The sequence below is a fragment of the Heteronotia binoei genome, chromosome 6, assembly GCF_032191835.1.
Source record: "Heteronotia binoei isolate CCM8104 ecotype False Entrance Well chromosome 6, APGP_CSIRO_Hbin_v1, whole genome shotgun sequence".
Taxonomy (NCBI): domain Eukaryota; kingdom Metazoa; phylum Chordata; class Lepidosauria; order Squamata; family Gekkonidae; genus Heteronotia; species Heteronotia binoei.
In genome coordinates, this window is record NC_083228.1 from 111,902,610 (window position 1) to 111,924,897 (window position 22,288).

Below are 22,288 nucleotides of genomic sequence, written 5' to 3' on the forward strand. Positions count from 1 at the left end.
ATATGGGAAGGAGGTGTGTCATGGACTTCTCCCACATGACTTAGTTGTAGTGTAGTACAAATGATATATGCTCAGCTTATCTTCCACCCTGCTATAATAAGAACTCTAAATTGCTTCTCTGTGTCTTTTAGACTCATTCTCACAGCACTATTAAGGTTGACAATAACCTGGAAAAAATGTCCTGTAGTCATAATGGAGGTTTAATGGGATGTTAATGATGTGATCTACCTTCCAGCCATGAAAAGCTTCACATACCCACTTCCACATATTAAGTCTCTATTAAAGGGGCAGGACATTTTCTTTCTCCAGTTTGTTGGCAACCCTAAGCACTACAGCTCTCCCAAGACATAAGGTGAATCTTAACATTGTAGGCAGGATGATGGACATTGCTCTTCTTTGGAGCACATTGATACCCATTCAGTGTAGGAAGGCCACAGTGAGTTCCTTTGTTCTATGTAACTTTTACTAAACCAGCTTTGGGAGATTGCTCATATTTGTTACGAAGGTAAAATGCAGAAAGGGTAAAATGTACACCACCCTGAACTTGGAGAAAGGGTGAATGAAATAAATCTTGACCAAATAAGTTTGATTAAAAGGCTTCTTTGCTTTTCTATATCGTGATCCTTACATACAAAAGAATGCCACAAGGGGAAATGAATATATGCACACAAGTCTGACATTATTAAGTGCTAATTTGAAAGCAAACTAGTGATACCAAAGTGTGTTTGTCTTCTTTTAAAGGGTCCTGGGGACATTGCAGAACACTCCAGAGTTTTCAGAGGCCTTTCAATGCACCAACACAGACTACATGGATCCTAAGAAAAAGTGCCGTGTTTGGTGACAGAACAATGAACAATGCAACCCAAAGGACAAAACTTCCCAGGGATCTGGAACATGTTGTGGGTGGCAGAAGTGGATTTGCCACAGAAGGAACAACAAAGAAACATTGAGAGCACCAAAGCAAATGCAGCCTCCGGAAGGAAAGACAGACTGCAAAGATAGCCAGTGCCAACTATTATTCTGACTAAACTCGGGAAACTATAAATCACTGCGTACATAAAATTCCTGCACTTAAGGTGTTATAGTTTAGTTCTGAAAATCATTTTTACCTGCAGGCTTTATTTTATGTTTTACCCCGTTCTTCAACACAACTGCTTGAAAGCAAGTCTCGTGGAACTCCATGGAACTTGCTTCCATGGAAGTATACTTAGCATCACAGCCTTAACAACCTGCTGCCCTGGGAATGTGCACTGATATTTCTAATCAGACAGAAAGGAACACCAAGGAAGATGTTACCTTCGACATGGAAACATAAGAATGAGTCAAGAGTTTACATCCAAGTGTTGGATTCTCTAATATCTCTTATCACGGTTCATGTGCTTTACCAAATGTTTGTTTTCCAGAGGTGGCCTTAGAAACTGAATGAACAAAGAGAAATCTGTTGGGGCCTAAATATTCAACATTTATGAGCATTCCAAATTCAATGCATTCCAAACCTTGTTGACATCTGCACATCTTCATGAAATAGTAAACATATATGTGAAGCTGCCTTATACTGAATCAGATCCTTCACCTATCAAGGTCAGTCTAGTGAGCTCTGGCTGGCAGTGGCTCTGCAGGGTTTCAGGTAGAGGTCATTCACACCACTTATCTCTCTCTTGTAATGGAAGATGCCCAGGATCAAACCTGCAGCCTAGATGACCTACCACTGGCCTTTACAACCTATGATCCCAAACCAGTTGTAAGATAAGTAGTCATGTATAACAACTGGTGGCCCTTGATGTAGATGTCCATCTCTCCTGGCTTCAAGAGATGCACCTAGGCAGCAACAGGGTTCAGATTAGTATTGTAATGTGTGCGTATGTAAAGTGCAGTCAAGTCACAGCTGATTTATGGTAACCCTGCAGGGTTTTATAGGCAAAAGACTCACAGAGGTGGTGTGCCATTGCATTCCACTGCACAGCAACCTCCTTGGTGACCTCCCATCCAAATACTAACCAGGGCTGACCGTGCTTATCTTCCAAGATCTGATGAGATCAGGTAGCCTGGGCCTCAAGGTCAGGGCAGTATTGTAATACAGATGGTGATTTGCACTAGAGGTACAACAGCAACACGCTCTTGTGGCTTGCATGGATTGATCTTTCATGTGGGGGTTGGGGCATATATATGGGCCCTGATCTGTCCCTCTTTTTAAAATATCCTTACCTTTCCTTGCACTGCCATGTTGCTGGAACAGGGAAAAACCATGAAGTAAACCTTCCTCTCTCTTGTTGCTTCTATAGCTTTTGTCTTAATGGGAGATGGGTAGTGGAGTGAAAGATTTCTCTCTTCTGTCTTCATTATCCATGAAGCAAGGGACCTCTGCCTGTGCCAGATGCATGTGTTCTGTGGACTCCACTCTAAGGCCTCTTCTGTTTCTTTTCATTTTATGTGCAACCGTTAACATGAGAAAAATCCAAAGACAAATTGCAATTTACTTAAGTGATTATCTATTGACCAAATTTGCTGTTTGCTACTTTTCAGCCAAAATGATACTGTGTGTAATTTTTAAAACATTTGTTGTAATCACAATGGTTTTCATCAAAGACCTCTTCACACTTTTTTCTAAGATTTTCCTGCTTTCTTTCAAAGCTTGCTCTTTTAGGGGACTGGGGAGATTTGTAATAATATACAAGATCACACTTTTTATATTTAATTCTGAACTACATGGGATGTGGTTCGGGCCATATCACTGGGGTATCAGAATACAAACTATTCAACCAATTTATACTCAAAACAGAGATCTCTAATAGAGTGAACAGACTGAATCCTTATGATATGAAACTTAGAGGCCAGATCTACAAACTTTGGGATCTATACACCAAACACAAGAGTTAAAATTTCTTTACTTACCTTACTACTAAAACATCTTTTAAATCTGTTGCAACAGATTTGAAATGCCTTTCCTCAGGTGGCCAGCTACCTTTTTGCTTCTGGTATTGCAAAATGCTGAGATGTCCAAAATAAATACCAGATACCTCAGATGACTTTGAGTGGTTTTGTTTCTGAGCATTTCAAGATCCTATGCACATTCTACTTCTCAAATTTGTCATCTGATAAAAGATTGTAATAATTAAATTTGAATCATATGCTCTGTATTGACTATAACTCTTGCTTTTCAGAGGAGCACATAGTATTAGTTACTATTTATTTGACTGCATTTGGATGTACTCCTTGAGCACCTACAGAATCGTTGGCTTACAGCAGCCATTTTTTATTTTTCGAAACCTCCAGCATCTGGTTCTTTGTAGTGAATAGGTCATGAAATCCCTTCCCTTTATCAGAAGATGAGCTTCCTCATGCCACCCACAGATCTTTTTCAGTCAGATCTGAGTAAGAACTTAAGAAGAGCCCTGCTGGATCAGTTCAATGCACCATTTAGTCCAGCATTCTGTTTCATACAGCAGTCAACCAGTTGTCCCTGGACAGGCAACAAACAGGACATAGGAGCCAAGGGCTTCTCTAGATGTTGCCTCCTAGCACTGGTATTCAGAGGTTTACTGCATCTGAATCAGGACATTTTTAATGCAATGAGTAGTTAAATTGTGGAATTCCTTCCAGTGGACTCATTGATGGCCACAAGCATAGATGGCTTTGAAAGGAGGTTTGACAGATTGATGGAGGATAAAGGGAACCTCCATTTACCTGTCCTATCACATTCCCCACCGTTCCTTGGTATACAGTGGCTCTCACACACCTCTGCTATCTGTGTATTGGAAGAGATGGTAACAATAATGACTTATGCATTAAGAGCCTGAGCAGAGACTCAGAAAAGCCTATTGTGGAGATGAGGATTTAACAAATGGAACTAAAGAAGGAATATCCCTTCAGGGTCTTTTAACACATATGTTAACTGCCTTGAGATTGAATTGCCTATTACTGGGTTAAAGCTGAGAGTTGTCTAGTATAAAACCACCTAGTGAAGTCCTGATTGAGATGAGACCAAAACATGGTCCCATCTGTGCTTCAGATCAGACATGATTAACCTTCAAAAGCATTCTCTGGTTCTACAGATGGAGTAACAGTTGATACAAACAATTGTTGAACTGAATTAATAATACTGCCAGGGATTTTTTTGTAGAAAAAGCCCAGCAGGAACTCATTTGCATATTAGTCCACACCCCTTGACATCACCATTGTTTCACACAAACAATGTTTCTACAAAAAAGCCCACTAGGAACTCATTGGCATATTAGGCCACACCCCTTGATGCCAAGCCAGCCAGAACTGCGTTCCTGCTCAAAAAAAGCCCTGAATACTGCTATCGTATTTTTTTATTTATAAAAAAGTAACATTAGGCCATTCAGGTTTGATCTTGATCACATCCCTTATGAATATACAATGGAGGTGAATAATAGGTTTAAGGAACTAGTGTTGATAGAGTGCCTGAAGAACTATGGATGGAAGTTTGTGACACTACGGAAGGCAGCAGTCTGCACCATCTCAAAGAAAAAGAAATGGAAGAAAGCAAAGTGGCTGTCTGATGAGGCTTTACAAATAGCTGAGGAAAGAAGGAAAGCGAAAGGCAAAGGTGAAAAGGAAAGATTCACCCAACTGAATGAGGATTTCCAGAGAACAGCAAGGAGAGATAAGGAGACCTTCCTGAAGGAACAATGCAAATCAATAGAGGAAAATAATAGAATGGGAAGGACAAGAGATCTATTCATGAAAATTGGAGAAATCAAGGAAACGTTTCATGCAAAGATGGCCATGATAAAAGACAAAAACGGTAGGGACCTAACAGAAGCAGAAGAGATCAGAAAGAGGTGGCAAGAATACACAGAAGAATTATACAAGAAGGATCTCAATGTCCCGGACAACCATGACAGTGAAATCGATGACCTTGAGCCAGACATCCTGGAGAGTGAAGTCAAATGGGCTTTAGAAAGCATTACTAACAACAAAGCAAGCGGAGATGATGGTATCCCAGTCTATTCAAAGTCCTAAAAGATGATGCTATTAAAGTGATGCACACATTATGTCAACAAATTTAGAAAACTCAACAGTGGCCACAGGATTGGAAAAGATCGGTTTATATTCAGTCCCAAAGAAGGGTAATGCCAAGGAATGTTCAAACTATCTCACCATTGCACTCATTTCACATGCCAGCAAGATCATGTTAAAGATCCTACAAACAAGGCTTCAGCAGTATGTAGATCGGGAACTACCAGAAGTTCAAGCTGGGGTTCGGAGAGGTAGAGGAACTAGAGATCAAATTGCCAACATTCGCTGGATTATGGAGAAAGCATGGGAGTATCAGAAAACGTCTATTTCTGCTTCATTGACTACACTAAAGCCTTTGATTGTGTGGATCACAACAAACTGTGGAAAGTCCTTAAAGAGATGGGAGTACCAGACCACCTCACATGTCTCCTGGGAAACCTGTATAAGGGTCAAGAAGCAACTGTCAAAACAGGATAATGAACAACTGATTGGTTTAGAATAGGAAAAAGAGTTCAACAAGGATGTATATTGTCACTCTGCTTATTTAATTTATATGCAGAGTACATCATGCAGAATGCTGGCCTGGATGAAGCACAAGTCGGAATTAAAATTGCCAGGAAAAACATCAACAACCTCAGATATGCAGATGACACTACTCTAATGGCAGAAAATGAGGAGGACCTAAAGAACCTCTTGTTGAGAGTGAAAGAGGAGAGCAGAAAAGTAGGCTTGAAACTCAACATCAAAAAAAACTAAGATTACAGCATCTTGCCCCATCAGACCTTGGCAAATAGAAGGGGAAGACATGGAAGTAGTGACAGACTTCACATTTCTGGGATCCAGGATCACTGCAGATGGTGACTGTAGCCATGAAATTAAAAGACGTTTGCTCCTTGGGAGGACAGCTATGGCGAACTTGGGCAGTATAATAAACAACAAAAGTCCATATAGTTAAAGCGATGGTATTCCCAGTAGTAATATATGGCTGTGAGAGCTGAACCATAAGGAAGGCCAAGCACAGAAGAATAGATGCTTTTGAGATGTGGTGCTGGAGAAGACTCTTGAGAGTCCCTTGGACTGCAAGAAGATCAAATCAGTCAGTCCTAAGGGAAATCAACCCAGACTGTTCCCTGGAAGATCAGATGCTGAAGCTGAAGCTCAAATACTTTGGCCACCAAATGAGACGGAAGCACTCCCTGGAGAAGATCCTGATGCTATGAAAGACAGAAGGCAAAAGAAGAAGGGGACGGCAAAAGATGAGATGGCTGGACAGTGTTACTAATGTAACAAACATGAATTTGAGCAGACTTCGGAGGATGGTGGAAGATAGGAGGACCTGGCGTGACTTTGTCCATGGGGTCACAAAGAGTCAGATTCAACTGCGTGACTGAAGAACAACACAAACTGTAGTGTTGCATTTTCACAATGTGCAGGAGAAGCCACTGCACCTCCTCCACCACCATTCAGTCCTCTGTGTACATTGTGAATCACACACCCTGACCAATGATTTGCTGCTTATACATATTAATATTATTATCATCCATGTGGATCCTTGTGGAGGATATAGCAGCACAAACAACTCTGGATACTGCTGTTGCATACATAAAATCCCCACTTACTAGACACTTACATTGCTTTCAAATGCTAAAATTCAGGAATTGTCCAAAGTTATTTAAAAAGTAAAATCAGTCAAGTGATTCAAGTCACAAGCCCAGTGGCTGAATTTTATTTTTAAAAAGCTATCTGCCCACAAAAGATTTACAGAATTATATGTAATGTGAGGTTCCCCTCCCCCTTTTAATTAACCAGTAAATTGCTAAAATATTCTCTGAAATTTGTTGGGTAATGTTAAGCATCTGTCAATCCCTGTTTTGCTTAATTATACTCAAGATTTTGGCTCAAGCCTGAAAGAGTCTGATGGAATACTATCTTTAATTAAGAGATTAGTGCTGAAATCATTCAATGCACCAGCAATTAAGGTAATCAGAAGATATGGCTACATCTGTTGTCTCCCTTTTCTAAGCACTTCAAATGAAAATATGTTCTCTAGAAGATGGAAATACTATTGCTGCATAAGGTGTCCTTTTAAATTTAGTTACTATATTTTAGTCTCTTTAGACAATAGGAATTGCATATAAACCCTCCCATACATGTGTGCACACATGCATATGCTCACACACACACACACAAAGTTTTTGCCTCAACCATTGTTTTGGGTTTTTTTAAATGACATGAATTAAGCCACATGTTTTCTCATCAATAGTCTGGACAGAGTAACGAGTCACTCAGTAATGTGGTTATGTCACCCAGAAAAGACAGAAGTAAGGCCTCACACTGGAAGAAGGGAAGGTGGTGCCAGGAAGACTTGTAATCCTAGAGCAACAGCTGAGCCACCTGCAAACAGGATTTGTGACTAGTCAGGAATGTTATAAACATCAAGATGGAGTCTAATCAAAGTATTTTCTTTATAACTTGTGAAGTAGAGGTCAAATGTGTTTTTTTTTTAAGGCAAGCAAGCTACTAGCAGAAAAACCAAAGGAACGTGATAGTTGCCTCATGCGCTGAGTGTTTCAGTAGTTGGGTCTAAACAGACCTTTTTTTTTCCTTTTCACCCATGAGGGCCTGTACAAAAAGACAGATCACACATTGAAGTCCACTCTCTTTCTCCACATAGCCTGTTCCACAAACACTTGCAAAAATATTCAGTTGAGAGCTGGAATATCTGAAGCACTATCTTTCCAATAGGAGATTTCAGTTTTACTGTGGTGATCCTGAGGGCAGTGTCTTTTGTAGAGAAATAGCTATTTGGCTGAATGAAAACACCACCATTAGTACAATGGAATTTAGGACTCAAACCATTAAGAGAATCCACATGGATGAATTGAATGAAAATGTCACCACAACAATTGAAAATCCAAGAGACTCTTAAATGTTGACATAGCATCTGCTGGATTGTTATATGTGCAGAAGAAAAGTAGGCTGTCTTGTATTTATATAAGATCATCATATTTGGAAAAGGAAGAAGAAAAAGACTGCAGATTTATACCCTACCCTTTTCTCTGAATCAAACACTCAGAGCAGCTTACAATCACCTATATCTTCTCCCCCCACAACAGACACCTTGTGAGGTGGGTGGGGCTGAGAGGGCTCTCACAGCAGCTGCCCTTTCAAGGACAACTTCTGCGAGAGCTATGCCTGACCCAAGGCCATTCCAGCAGCTGCAAGTGGAGGAGTGGGGAATCAAACCCGGTTCTCCCAGATAAGAGTCCACACACTTAACCACTACACCACACTGGCTCTCAGGAATGTCTATCATGTAATCAAATGAGTCACCCCAGTGTAGTAGGCAGAGTTCTGGACTAACAGTGCAATCGAGAACAGAGTTACCTTTAGAGTCTATTGAACTTAGAGAAAAATTGCAAAAACAAAGGAAGAGTTTTGTGGTAAGGCTAACACATGTATCATAATACAAACTTTTGCGGGCCTGAGCTGCTGCATCCAACAGAGCAAGCTCAAGTTCATAAAAGCTTATTATAAAAAGGTCTTAGCTCTTCAGATGCCACTAGGCTCTTTAAAAAAAAAAGTTACTACATGGAGACCAATTTTAACTTCCTTCCAATAACCATGAGTATCACAAGGTGACTTAACACTACCACACAGAACCAGGGCTTTTTTGTTCAGCAGGAACGCACAGGAACACAGTGCCAGCTGGTTTGGTGTCAGTGTGTGGCCTAATATGCAAATGAGTTCCCACTGGGTTTTTTCAATGGTGATGTCAGGAGGTGTGGCCTAATATGCAAATGAGTTCCTGCTGGGCTTTTTCTGCAAAAAAGCACTGCATAGAACCAGAAAAAGAAAAATCCACAGTGGCGTAGTACTTATATGTGGTCACACTCTTCACACAGAGCTATTTCAAGCAACCTCCACATGAGCTGCCCTGAGCCTGCTTCGGCGGGGAGGTCGGGATACAAATTAAATATTATTATTATTGTTATAATAATAATAATAAACTTTTATTTATATCCCGCCCTCCCCGCCAGGGCAGGCTCAGGGCAGCTTACAAGACATGGTGTATACCATAATTACAATAAAATACAATTAATACAATAAAATACAGTTAAAACACAGTTTGATAAATAGATTAAAACCAATATAAATTGAAGGTGCTACAGTACAATACATATATATCAAGACGGCTAGATGTCATTTTCAGGATTCCACTTTGAAAGCCAGTTGAAAGAGGACAGTTTTACAAGCCCTGCAGAACTGATTGGAGTCCCGCAGGGCTTGCACCTCCTCTGGTAGCTGATTCCACCAATGGGGAGCCATTATTGAGAAGGCCTGCTCCCTCGTTGTTTTCAGTTTGGCCTCCCCTTATTGTTATTATGGCCATATATGCAAATTTATTCTTGGTCAAGATAGCAAGAGACCAAAGATTCATGAGGACCAAGATGAAAACATCTACACTTTAAACATTTTCTGGAAATCAGCCATGCAATTCAATAGAATCTAAAAATAGAAGGCAAGTCTCATCAACTGTGCCAAATATTCAGATTAGCAACTTCAGTGTTACTTTTCAGATGACCTCCATTCTGGATTTCATGCTGTGATGAAATCATTCTTATTTCACTAAGAAAGGCATCCCATGCATACTTATGTACATCCCATCGAATACATTGAGATCTACTTATCTGACCAAACATGCCTAGTATTGGAGTCTATCTCCTTCTTCCTAAATTATTTTGCCTTGCAAAGACTGATTGAAGATGCCCTATCTCCACATCCAACAGTTTGATTCTTTGTGATAACGTCATTATGTTTAAATAAAAAAGAAAATAAATCAGAAAGAATAAACTGTAGATAATTCTGAAAGGTTGTGTCGATGTAAATATCATGCACCATTTTGAGTATTAAGAATAATTTATTGAATTGGGATTTATGTTAGAATGTTGCATTTGTGCATATGAAAATAAGAATTCTCCACCAGAGTCCTCTCCAGTATTTGCAGCCCTGGAAACAGAATTTCCACTGAACTTCAGAAAGGTGTTACCTTCAAGCGATCCTGCACAGTTAGTAGCAATGCTCAAACACTGGTTGGTTCAGCTCATGTGGGCTGGGTGGAGAACTAATCCCTGAGGGAAAGATCTTGGGATGGCTGAATTCTAAATCAACCCTCTCTCTTTTCGCTTGCATCATCATAAAACACAATCATCAATCATTTCCATTTAATTTATTTAATTTAATTTAGGGATTTATATCCTGCCAATCTCACTGAAGCAGGCTCAGATTAATTAATACATGTTTGCTAACTCTGTGTATGGGTTCTAATATGAGTACTGAACTCAAAGCTTTTTGAACATGTGTTGTAGGGATACGGTCTCACAAATACCTGTTTCTGCCCACAGTGGAGTGAGAATGTTGACTGAGGAAATTAGTGTCTTCTTGGGGTTTCCTGCCCAGTCTGACCCCACCTTTTGATCTCTCTCTTTCTCCCTCAGCCCCACTTACCTCACAGGATGTCTGTTGTGGGGTGGAAGGTAAAGGAGATTGTAAACTGCTCTGGGTCTCTGAAATTCAGAATATAGGGTGGGGTATAAATCCAGCTTCTTCTTCTTCTTCTTCTTCTTCCTCCTCCTCCTCCGGATATTACTGCCATCAGCAAGTCAATAATCCAAGAGAATCAGTAGCCTATGGATTTGTGAATCATTAGCCTACAGATATCTCTGCCCAGTAGCATTAAAGGCTATGATTGGTAGTTGCGTTTTCGCTGTTTCTCTCTTTGATTGCCAAGTGTAACTACATAACTGGTTGGATGATCTAAGCAAGTAGCATTAACTGCTACCCCCTCTCCTTTCTGCCATTTTTTTTCTTTTATTCACATGGATCAAGCAGGGGCTTTAATGTGAGTAACATAAACAAGATTGACTGCATTGAACAAGAAAAAAGGAGAATAATAATTGTACACATCCTCTGCAAGCCCAGCATTCTGAGCAAAGGTCAAAGAAAAGATGATATAAATACATTCTTCTGCCTCTGAACCGTACATAATCCATGATGGTAAATGAAGATAGGCTCTTTACTTCTTTATGTTCTGAGCATTTAGAAATAACCTATTACATATTCAGCCTTTTAGGTTCCCTTTTTCTGATTTCAGCAGCATGCGGTTATGCTGCTTCTTGGAGATAAGATAAAGCCCAGGTGTAAGAATGGAATGTAGTAAAACAGAGGCTGAATGTCTTCCTCACAACCAGGAATTTTATAATCTCTCCTTCTGCCCCCCATTTTCAGACCTCCTTTCTTTTCATGTCCCAAAAGGTAGCACTGCTCTTGCCTTGTCCTCCTGAATTCTATCTTTAGGTGTGAGGTGTGATGCCGCCTGCCTTTTCTTCTCCTCTGGCTAGAATCATCAGCCGTTCTATTCCCCCCAGCATTCTAGAGAAACCAAACCTGCTGAGATTCTCCAGCTCACTCTCCTCTATGAGTCCCCCAAGTTTGGTGAGGATTGGATCTACAGGGTCCAAGTTATGGCTCACCGAAGAAGGTGCTTCAAGAAGAGTGCTTTCTAGGAAAATCACAGCTGCAGGTTCAGGACGTTCAGGAGAGTATAAACCAGATCTTGTGCAAGCTAGAGACACCAAACTCTCAGTAGATTTCCAGCTAACTCTCCTCTACATTCCCTCCAAGTTGTACAAATTGGATTTACAAGGTCAGAGTTATGCCCTTCCAAAGAAGGTGCCCCATCATCCATTGTTTACAATGGACTAATGTCATTGTCCCTGTGGCACAGAGTGGTAAAGCTGCAGTACTGCAGTCTTAAGCTCTGCTCACAATCTGAGTTCAATCCTGGCAGAAGCTGGGTTCAGGTAGCCGGCTCCAGGTCAACTCAGTCTTCCATCCTTCCGAGGTCGGTAAAATGAGTACCCAGCTTGCTGGGGGAAAAGTGTAGATGACTGGGGAAGGCAATGGCAAACCATCCTGTAAAAAGTCTGTTGTGAAAACGTTGTGAAAGCAACATCACCCCAGAGTCGGAAATGACTGGTGCTTTCACAGGGGACTACCTTTACCTTTTTAATGTCGAACCAGAGAATCTTGCAGTAGAAACTGGAAATAGGGGGCATTTTTGCAAGCCCAGCAGAACCAATGCTACCGTGGCAGTGCAAATCCAACAGGACTAAAGTCAAGCCAGGAAAGTTTTTTTTTTGGGGGGGGGGGTGTCAAGTACAAATTCAAAAGTATATAGAATGGGCCCCTTGCCAGCTACACACATCAAATGCACAGGGAACCTCATCCTGTCACCTGTTCCTCTACAATCTCCCCAAGCTGGGGCAGATTACATGTCTGGGGTCCCAGTTACAGACCCTCAAATAAGGTCTCCCAAGGGTTCTCTCTGGAAAAGACACTGAAGTCACAGGAGCCTATGGAACAGCTCAGAAACAAGCCACTAATACCAAACTCACAGGAAAACTTCACCTGGGCTGAGTCCCTCCCCCTCCCCCCCCCCCAGCTTGACACCGGAAGCAAGGCAAACATCCCCCCAATGCTCACAGCCCCCCCCCCTCAAGTCTCAAAAGGCAGATTTGGAATGATGGAAAGGCAGACATGAAAAGACTTCTGACGGGCACCTCAAAGTAACCACATGACAGCTTGGCAGGTATCCCATTCCCACCAGACAAGCAGGGGAAGTGTGCCCACAACTCTCACAGCCCTCCCCCAGGCTGAAATACACAGGTCCACAGCACACCCATCAACCATGGTGAATTCTACTGTGCAGAGGAATGGAAACACATGTCGAGTCAACTTTGCATTTCTATTTTAATTTTTATTTTAAATTCTGCTTAAGACAACAGCTGTATGAGTAGTGAAGATAGATGATAGATAGATGATAAATAGATGATGACTGATAGATGATGAAGAGGATGAGGATGGATGGATGGATGGATGGAACAGACATCCCTAAAGTTCTAACAAGGGCTCTCCAAAGAAACTTCAGGATAGGTTGGCAGGCATCCCAGGCAAGAACTGGACCCAGCAAGGCTTGCCCACAACACTCCCAGGTCTCCTCAAGTCCAAACACATAGTTCCTTTGGTCACAGCCCATGCCTAGATAACATTTCTGGTGATTTACCATTATACAGATAAAAGATCCCCTGCTCTGAGTTGTACAAATGCAATGACGAGGGGTAATCAAAGGAGGGCTAACTAATATAAGCAGCTGTTTGTTGGAGTTGATGTTTCCAAGAGGCAGGTGTAGTGTTATGTGACAGATGTTATTTCATGAAGTAGGTGTTGGGTAAGGGAGCCCACCCCCACCTGGCAGAGGCAGCTATCCTCCCATCCAACCACCAATGGTGCAAGCCAGATCACCCAGAGAGGAAAAGGAATGGGGGGACATGCAGGAGGATAACAGGAACCCTGGCTCTTACCCTGTGAGGTCTAGAGAGGGCTAGAGAGGAGTAGCACAGCACATGGAGGTGACCTTGAGAAAACCAACTTGTCTACTCTGGATGGGTCCAAGTGGGAGAGGTAGGGACTGAGAATGTCTCCCAGGTGGAAGAACACCCAATCACTCTGGACACTGGGCAGGAGAGGAGATTCATGGCCACACAAGAGAGGTTGAGCCAGATGGCAGCCTTGCATGACCAGTACTCCAGGGGAGTGGCGGAGATGGGCTCAGAGGACTTTGCATATTATTCCCTCACTATCACTTCTGCCAGATCCTCCACCACTGCACACCTGACATCATCCCTGACAACCAGTAGTGAGGTTTCTCCTTGGCTGGGCTTTTTGAGACAGAGATGCTGGGGCTGCTGTTCTTCTGAAGGGTCTTCAGAGTTATAATTTCTCCTTAACATGGAGAAAAAGGTTGGGGGAGGCAGGGTGTTTCTGGGTTTGTTTGGGGTTTTTTAGATTGAATGGAACATAACTGGACAGCAGCCAGCTTTGCTCACACAAATATATCAGACCAAAGGGTTACTATTACATATCACATGCGTACAGAAGCCTACAAGTAATATAAGGTGGGAGCGGGAAAGGCAGAGGGAAGTGATACAAGAAGGTAACATTAAATTTTATATTTGACCTTGTGGGAGAGGGTGGAGTTGGAACGGCTAACCTTTGACCTGGACATGACATCACAGAACATGAAATCAAAGTTTTACTGAGATGTCCCCTCCCCAAACTACACCTTCTCCAGGCATTGCTCCTGGTCTCCAGGAATTTCTCGGATAGTGTTGGCAATCCAGCACACTAGGGATGAGCAAGCACTCTCCTACTTAACCCAAAACTGTCTACATTTTTTTAATCGTCCTTGCTGAATACACTGGAAAATACCAGAGGGTTTTCCCCAAGGATCTGATGACACATACACCCAAAGGTGCATGCAACAGGTGCCCAAGCTGCAAGCCTTAGCTTTCTGTAGGTTCATCTCAGGCCTATCCTTCCTCTCTAAGTTATGTTTCTCAGTCTTCCCCAGCATGAATTTCTCCAGTCTCCAAAACTGAATGCGAAGGCTGAGAAAGCTATGATTCCCAGGCAATCCAGTAGGTCCTGAACATGCAGCAACATGATTCTGAGTGCCAGCAACTGTTCAGACATGAAAACACTCACAAGTATTTTAAACCATGAGCACATCAGCAATATTAATGTATCCAGTACTCAACTCCGGGGGGAAATGGACCTTGCAAGCCAGGAACATTTGCTTTTCAACTGTGATCATGCACCAGAGGATGGATAGGAGGACAAACATGGGGCGAAGACACAGTCTCTTGCCTCTCTGCATCAGGTCTAAGAGGGCCTACTGCCCTGCAGGTGTATCTCCATCTAATTTTACTTCGGGTGGATGTCACTGAGCATATTTCTAGTTTAGTTTATGACTGAATGCATGTGATGCAATGCTGAAAATGCTATTGCCAAGTAGTTAATCTCAGACAAGATAGAAATGGACCTCGTGGCAGCTTCTATTGAACCACCAACAAAGTTTCTATAAATGTCAAATAGTTGGAAATCAGGGGGCTTCTCATGTGAATGGCAGCCCAGCCCTGACTCAGGAGGGAGTAAAGGAACCAAGAGTGCCTTGAAAGAAAGTTAGGAGTGTGAGGAGGCCGAAAGTCAATGCCAAATATGCAGGGTCAAAGATGGTAATTAGATACAATTCTGCCTGCCGCATGCGGGACTAGAGGCACCAGCAAGCACACAAATTGTTCAGTTATAATAGAGACATTGTGTGGGCTCTTCTGAGAACAGACCCAACTAAGAAGGAGGGACTATGGAAGGGGTACTTTCCTCAGGCTGTGCTTTCCCACCACATCCAGCACATTCTGGCACCCACCTCACCACCACAGCTGTGGTCCAAACCAATCCCTACCCCAGCCTCCAAAACTGAATGGGAAGGCTGAAAAATCTCTGATTTCCAGGCAATCCAGTAGGTTCTGAACAGTATCTATTGGCTGGCTGCCTCTAAGGTTGCCAGCCTTCAAGTTAGGGTCTGGAGATCTCCCAGAATTATGGCTGATCTCCAGGCTGTAGAGATCATCTCCCCTAAAGAAAATAGCAGCTGACAGGTGAGGTGGAGTCTGTGGCATTATACCCTGTTGAACTCTGTTTCCCTCCCCCAAGCTCTGCCCTTTTCCAGTCTGTACCCCCAAATCTCTAGGAATTTCCTAAGTTGGGTTTGGTAATGCTACCCACACACCCCAGCCACGGCCAGCGCTACCAAGTAGGTCAGGTAGGCAGCCACCTGGGGCAGCATCTGGCCACAGGGGTACCCAGCCTTGCAGGAGGAAGGACCCACACAGGGCAGGGAGAGGTGTGCAGGTGTGCATGGCTCTGGCTCCAGCTTCCTTCCCTCCTCTTTCTCCTCCCCTCTGGGCAAGCCTCGCCTCCCTTCTTCCCTCGCCCACCTGCCTTCCCTCCCCACCTCCTCAGCTATCATCTGGTCCCTCCAGTCTGCTGCTGGTCCAACAAGGAAGGGGGGGAGTCCAGTGGGTTGGGGGTGGTAGAAGCTCCCAGAACAGCTGCCTGTGGAGGAAGGAGGAGAGGCGACACAGGGCATGGGCCAGACCAAGTGCCACAACAGCAGCAGGACTGGTGCCCAGCCAGCCAAGGCCAGGAGAACCAGCACACCAGACCACCTGCCTTCCTTCCCCCAGCCCAGCAAGGAAGCTGCTGCCCGCCTCCTGAGCTGCCAGCTGGAGAAGGAGGAAGTGGAGTGCCAAGAGGGAGGCAGGCAGTCGGCTCACTTTTTCGTGCAGTTCCTGCTCCTGGTCGTGCTGGAGGGCTTGGGTACACTTGCTGGCCTCATCAGCCTCCTGCTGCAGTGCCCGGATCTTGCACTTCACTGTGTCCAAGGAGCCGGTGGTGATGATCATGGCTGGGCTGGGTGACATGGGGTGGGGCTGCAGCAGTGGTGGCGGAGGACTTGGGGGCATGCACCCAACTCTCCCCCTCCTGTGGGGCTGCCCACAATGATGAGAGGAGAGCAGGAAGGCCTCTGTCATGCCACCACTCCTCACCACCATGGGCAGGGAAGCAACAGCCAGGATGGCGGTGGTGGCAGTACAAGTGTGATGTACTAGGAGACGAGACATGGAGAAGGCAACTCGATTTATTAACAGCAAATCACCGAACAGAACGAGCGCACGCGGGCCGGGACCCGCTTTATATACATGTACCCGGCACGACCTCCCAAGCTGGCCAGTCCAATCCTGGCCAGTCAAACTTCCCGTCACTGATGGTGATTGGCGGGGCCTTTCGCGCGCTGTGCTGAGTCGCCTGGGGACTTCCCCCCAGTCGCCTCTGCTCCGCGGCCGCGTGGTTCTTGGGTTCAACACAATACACTACAACAAGGGTGGAGGGGGGGGCAAGCCACAGGGTGGCCCCCAGCACTGGCCCTTACCCCAGAAGCTGCATTTAAAAAATCAGAAGAACTGGTCACAGATCTCCCTCATGGAACTTAATATCACTTTGCATCAGAAAGGCTGTTGATTCCTGTATCCCTTCCATTGATGGGCTGTCATGGTTTCATTTTGTTCATTTTTTTTTCCTGGGCACATAGCAGAGGACTGCATGGCACACTTGAACCAAATATGTTGCCTCCTTTATCACACACTTCTGTTGCAGCTTCTGTGGTTTTAATTGTACCCTCCAGATTTCCTACGCTGAGAAACATGAAATGCTTCTGGGTGTTTTGCAAGGGCTGCTGTGGAGCAAGAGCCTGAACTGCAAAAGCAATGCCATCTACTGGCTACCAATGAAACAGGCCTCTGCAAATCATAGCATCAGAAAGAAACATGCAGCCCCACCAAGCGGCAGACTGTTGTCAACACTATCGATACAGAAGTCATGCAAACGGCAAAGGAATCCGGAAGTAAGTATATCAGAAGCTCAGGACACAATGCAGAACATTTGTTTCACTTGTAGATTTTCTTCTTGAGAATGTGCAAGGCTTTAACTGGCAGGGGGGGTGGATCCACAAGGATATTTTACAAGTGCAGAAACTTGCATGGGAGAACCAACTTGGGGTAATGTTTAGAGCCTCAAACTAGTATCTGGGAGACCCAGGTTCAAATCTCCACTCTGCCATGGAAGCTGGCTGGCTGCCCTTGGACCAGTCACATCATGCCTTCTCAGCATCAACAATCTCACAGGGCTGTTGTGGTGGGAAAATGGAGGATAGGAGACTGGTCTACTCTGCCCAGGGCTCTTTGGAGTAAGGGTGGGATAAAAATGTAGCAAATAAAGAAAAAAAACAGTAGAGCCAGCACCTGCTTTGGAGAGCCAGTGTGATATAGCAGTACAGTTCCCCACTCTTTAGTCCTTTTCAGACTTTTACACATACCCGGATCCACCAACCACACATAACAGCAGCATCTGCTACCTGCAATCCTCATAATATGCACAGTTGTCATGTTAAGAGAGTCAGTTTGGTGTAGTGGTTAAGTGCGCAGACTCTTATCTGGGAGAACTGGGTTTGATTCCCCACTCCTCCACTTGCACCTGCTGGAATGGCCTTGGGTTAGCCATAGCTCTCACAGGAGTTGTCCTTGAAAGAGCAGCTGCTGTGAGAGCCCTCTCAGCCCCACCCACCTCACAGGGGGTCTGTTGTGAGGGGAGAAGATATGGGAGATTAGGCTTCCCAAATCCCCTGCCTGGGCGGGGGACCCCAGATTTGGAGCCTCCTCCCCCCACTAGCAAAAAATCTGGAAAGCGAGGGGGAATGGCGGCCCTTCCCACCCAGCCCCGATCCCAGCAGCTTCTCCTCTCCCCTTCCTATTTTATCTTCTCGCCCTCCCCGCGGACACCTCTTTTTCAACCCCCATGCCCCATCCCGGGTTGTGAGGAAAGTGGGGGGGGGGGGCTGTGAAGAAGGAAGAGGGGAGCGAGAGAGGGAGGGCTGGCGACGTGGAGTGCGTGAAGCGCCTGGTGCGGCCGGAGAACATGAACGGAAGAGACATGGCCGGCAGGAAATCCAGCCCCCTCCATTTCGCCGCAGGTACGACCAGCCCTGGCCCTTCCCTTCTCCCTCTCCTCTGCCTCCTTTTCTCTGGGTCTCTTGTGGGGACTCTTCCCTTCCCTCCTCGAAGGTGCTGTTTGTTTATCTTAAGGCTGGAACGGAAGGAAGGGATCATTTTCCTGGCGGCCTCTTCGGGCTTGTCCAGGCTTTGTGTGTGGAGATGAAAGGTGGAGACTGGCATCAGTACCAGTGTGCCCTCTAAGCTGCGGTAGTGTGAGCTAGCCCACAGATTTTTAGCCTCCAGCTCACACATTTTTTGTCTTAGCTCAGGAAGGATGGCATTAGAGCACAATAATTTATGCAGTAGCTCACAACTTTAATACCGGTAGCTCACAGTTTTAATGCCAGTAGCTCACAAAGTAGTTTTTTTGCTCACAAGACTCTGCAGCTTAGAGGGAACATTGATCAGTACCCAAACTGGATGGAAATATGGGGGCAGGGTTATGGCTCAGTAATTAGACCTCTCTTCCCCCCTCTCCCTGGGGGAGCTGTTTTTTGAGGTAGAGGCACCAGATTTTCAGTATAGTGTCTACTGCCTCTCCCCAAAGTACCCCCCCCCAAGTTTCAAAATGATTGGACCAGGGGGTCCAATTCTATGAGCCCCAAAAGAAGGTGCCCCTATCCTTCATTATTTCCTATGGAAGGAAGACATTTAAAAAGGTGTGCTGTCCCTTTAAATGTGATGGCCAGAACTCCCTTGGAGTTCAATTATGCTTGTCACACCCTTGTTCCTGGCTCTGCCCCCAATGTCTCTTGGCTCCGCCCCCAAAGTCTCCTGGCTCCACCCCCAAAGTCCCTAGATATTTCTTGAATTGGACTTGGCAACCCTATGGGAGATTGTAAACCGCTCTGAGTCTCTGATTCAGAGAGAAGGGCGGGGTATAAATCTGCAATTCTTCTTATGTGAACAGGGGCAATAAATGTCTTTGCTATGCATGTGCAGCCTTGTATTGGAGAACCAGCCTTGACATGAGTGAAAATAAATCTTGGAATAGGCGGGGGGGGGGGGCAGGAGTTACCTTTCATGTATCAAAGCTGCATACCTAGGATAAATGTTTATTGTCCTATTCATGCAAAACAGTGACCTCACATACTGGGAAGATCATGGGAAGCACATGCTCCCATTGAGCAAGATCCATAGGCTGCCAGCATGCACCTTGGTAACATGATCCTAAAAAGATTTATGGCAGACTATGAACTAGGAGCCAAAGTATAACATTTTCAGCAAGTAGTCCATGCAAAGGATGCTCCAAACTGGGGCAAATAACTCCCCACCCTGATGCTGCTTCAGCTCAGGAAAATGGTGCAGGGGGAAGCAGGCCCCCATTCTCTCCCCCACCCTGCAGTTCCAAGCTGAATGAGGCTCCTGTGGTCTTTTAAAAGGCAGCTGCAGCTGCTGTGTGGCTGTGGGGAGAATGAGGTGGATGTGTTGAAAAACATAACAATTAGTTCAGCTGTAGGAGACCTGGATTCAAATCCCCGATGCGCCATAAAAATTACTGAGTGACCCAGTCACACACTCTTAGCCTAAGTGACCTCACAGGAGTGTTGTAGGGTTGCCAGCCTGAAGGTGGTAGCTGGAGATCTCCAGGGAGTTCAACTTCTCTCCAAGCAACAGATATCAGTTCCCCTGGAGAAAATGGCTGCTTTGGAGGCTGGATTCTATGGCCGAGTGGTGTAGTGGTTAAGTGTGCAGTGTCTGGGAGAACTGGGTTTGATTCTCCATTCCTCCACTTGCAGCTGTTGGAAGGACCTAGAAAGGACAGGTTTTGTGAGAGCTTTCTCAGCCCCACCGACCTCTTAGGGTGTTTGTTGTGGGAGAGGAAGGGAAAGAGATTGGGCGTTTTCGCACTGACCTTCAAGTGGCGCGACCACCCTCTTCACACCGGAGGATCTGCGCGGATTTCACACAAGAAGCGCCGGAGCACCCAAAAGAGCCGGCGACTTCCGTCGCAAAAGCCGCTCAAACGTTTTCCTGCTTCTTGGCGGTTTCTGTTTGAGCGGCTTTTGCGACGGAAGTCGCCGGCTCTTTTGGGTGCTCCGGCGCTTCTTGTGCGAAATCCGCGCAGATCCTCCGGTGTGAAGAGGGTGGTCGCGCCACTTGAAGGTCAGTGCGAAAACGCCCATTGTAAACTGCCAGAGCCAGATTAACAATTAGGCCAAGTAGGTACTGGCCTATGGGCTCCCATGCCTTTAGGGGCCCCGGGCTGGCTTCTCCCCGTTTTCCCCTGCTTGCAGCCCTCCCAGCCTGCACATACAGCCAGCAACTTAGCCGTTCTTTACCCGACTTGCCTGGTGTGGCTAATGCTGGTGTCATCACCAGGTTTGCCTCTCTGCCTCTCCCCCACAGCATGGTCAAAGGGGCTTTTAAGAAGGTGCCCCCAAGATTTTGGCTGCCTAGGGACCTCCACAGAGTTTAATCCAGCCCTGTAAACCACTCTGAAACTCTGAGATTTGGAGTGGAGGGCAGGATATAAAGCCAATATCTTCTTATTCTTCTAACCCACTGAGGTCCCTCCTCTCTGCAAACCTCACCCTCTCCACTGCCCAAATCTCAAGGAATTTCCCAACCCACAGCTGAGAACCCTAGTTGTGAGGGGAGAGGGGATGGAGAAGAGAGAACAATGGATGCTGCTCTGAGTTCCTTGGATAAAAACATCCTAGGCAGAGAGAGCTGCCACTGATCAGAAGAGACAGAACTGAAATAGAAGGACCAGTGATGCTGACATAAGAAAGCACTTAGTTGCACTCAGCTGAGCAGAGTGGTAGGACACAATCCTATTTGGGCGTATAATTTGTTTTTCAACCACTGTGGTCATTAAAACAATCATATGGAAAACAATGAGCAATTTAAAAAAAAACCCCACCGCCTACCAGATCTATGAGGTTCAGGTATCATGTCACATTGTTACAGTTCACAGAATTCATCTCAGCAAATATTTCTACTCATCTTTGGAATGGCCATCATAAACCTGGCTGCTCTGTCTGTCCATTCTGTCACAAATATTTGATGTTCAAAATGTGATTTTCACTTGATGAATGGCTCCAAATAAATTTCACCCTTCATTGAGAACATAAGTAATGGTATAATACACCATGAAAGAAATCTTCAGCTCTGAGGGCACCATGAATTCAAAGGTGCTGTTCTGCTGAGATGCTATGATAGCAACCCTCCAATTATTATGGGAATCTGGTTTGAAATCACAGCACCCAAGATGGATGATGAAATGAATAGGCTGCCAACTTATAAAAGTAATTTTCAAAACCATGGGATACTTTTAGAAGGTACAGATATGCCTGGGAGGCATGGAACTCCTGGAGCACACACAAGGACTTTGTATTGTGTGAATCAGCACTCTGCCTCTCTCTTTCCTAGTTGGGTAGCCATTAGAATCAAAGAATTGGAAGGGACCCCCCAGGGTCATCTAGTCCAATCCTCTGCATAATGCCGGAAATTCACAAACACCTCCCCCCAAATTCACAGGATCTGCATTGCTGTCAGATGGCCATCTAGCCTCTGTTTTAAAACTTCCAGGGAAAGAAAGCCCACCACCTCCCAAGGAAGCCTGTTCCACTGAGGAACTGCTCTGATCATCAGGAAGTTCTTCCTAATGTTGAGCCAGAAATTCTTCTGATTTAATTTCAAACCATTGATTCTGGTCCTACCTTCTGGGGCCACAGAAAACAATTCCACCCCATCCCCTAGATGACAGCCCTTCAAGTACTTGAAGATGGTGCAGCCTTTTAAGAATGCCACTTTGCTTCTGCCTCTGCTCTACTTGTATACTTGCAAAT

At 44.9% G+C, this 22,288-nt stretch overlaps 1 protein-coding gene across 1 annotated transcript in view; it reads left to right on the forward strand.

Moving 5' to 3' along the window:
* MME (membrane metalloendopeptidase) overlaps window positions 1-3,133 on the forward strand; it is a 100,589-nt gene extending 97,456 nt beyond the window's left edge. Inside the window, exon 23 of the mRNA XM_060242368.1 lies at window positions 742-3,133. Coding sequence (XP_060098351.1) covers window positions 742-841 — 100 coding nt within the window. The 3' untranslated portion in view covers window positions 842-3,133. The remainder of the gene's footprint in view (window positions 1-741) is intronic.
* Window positions 3,134-22,288: the final 19,155 nt, after the last annotated feature.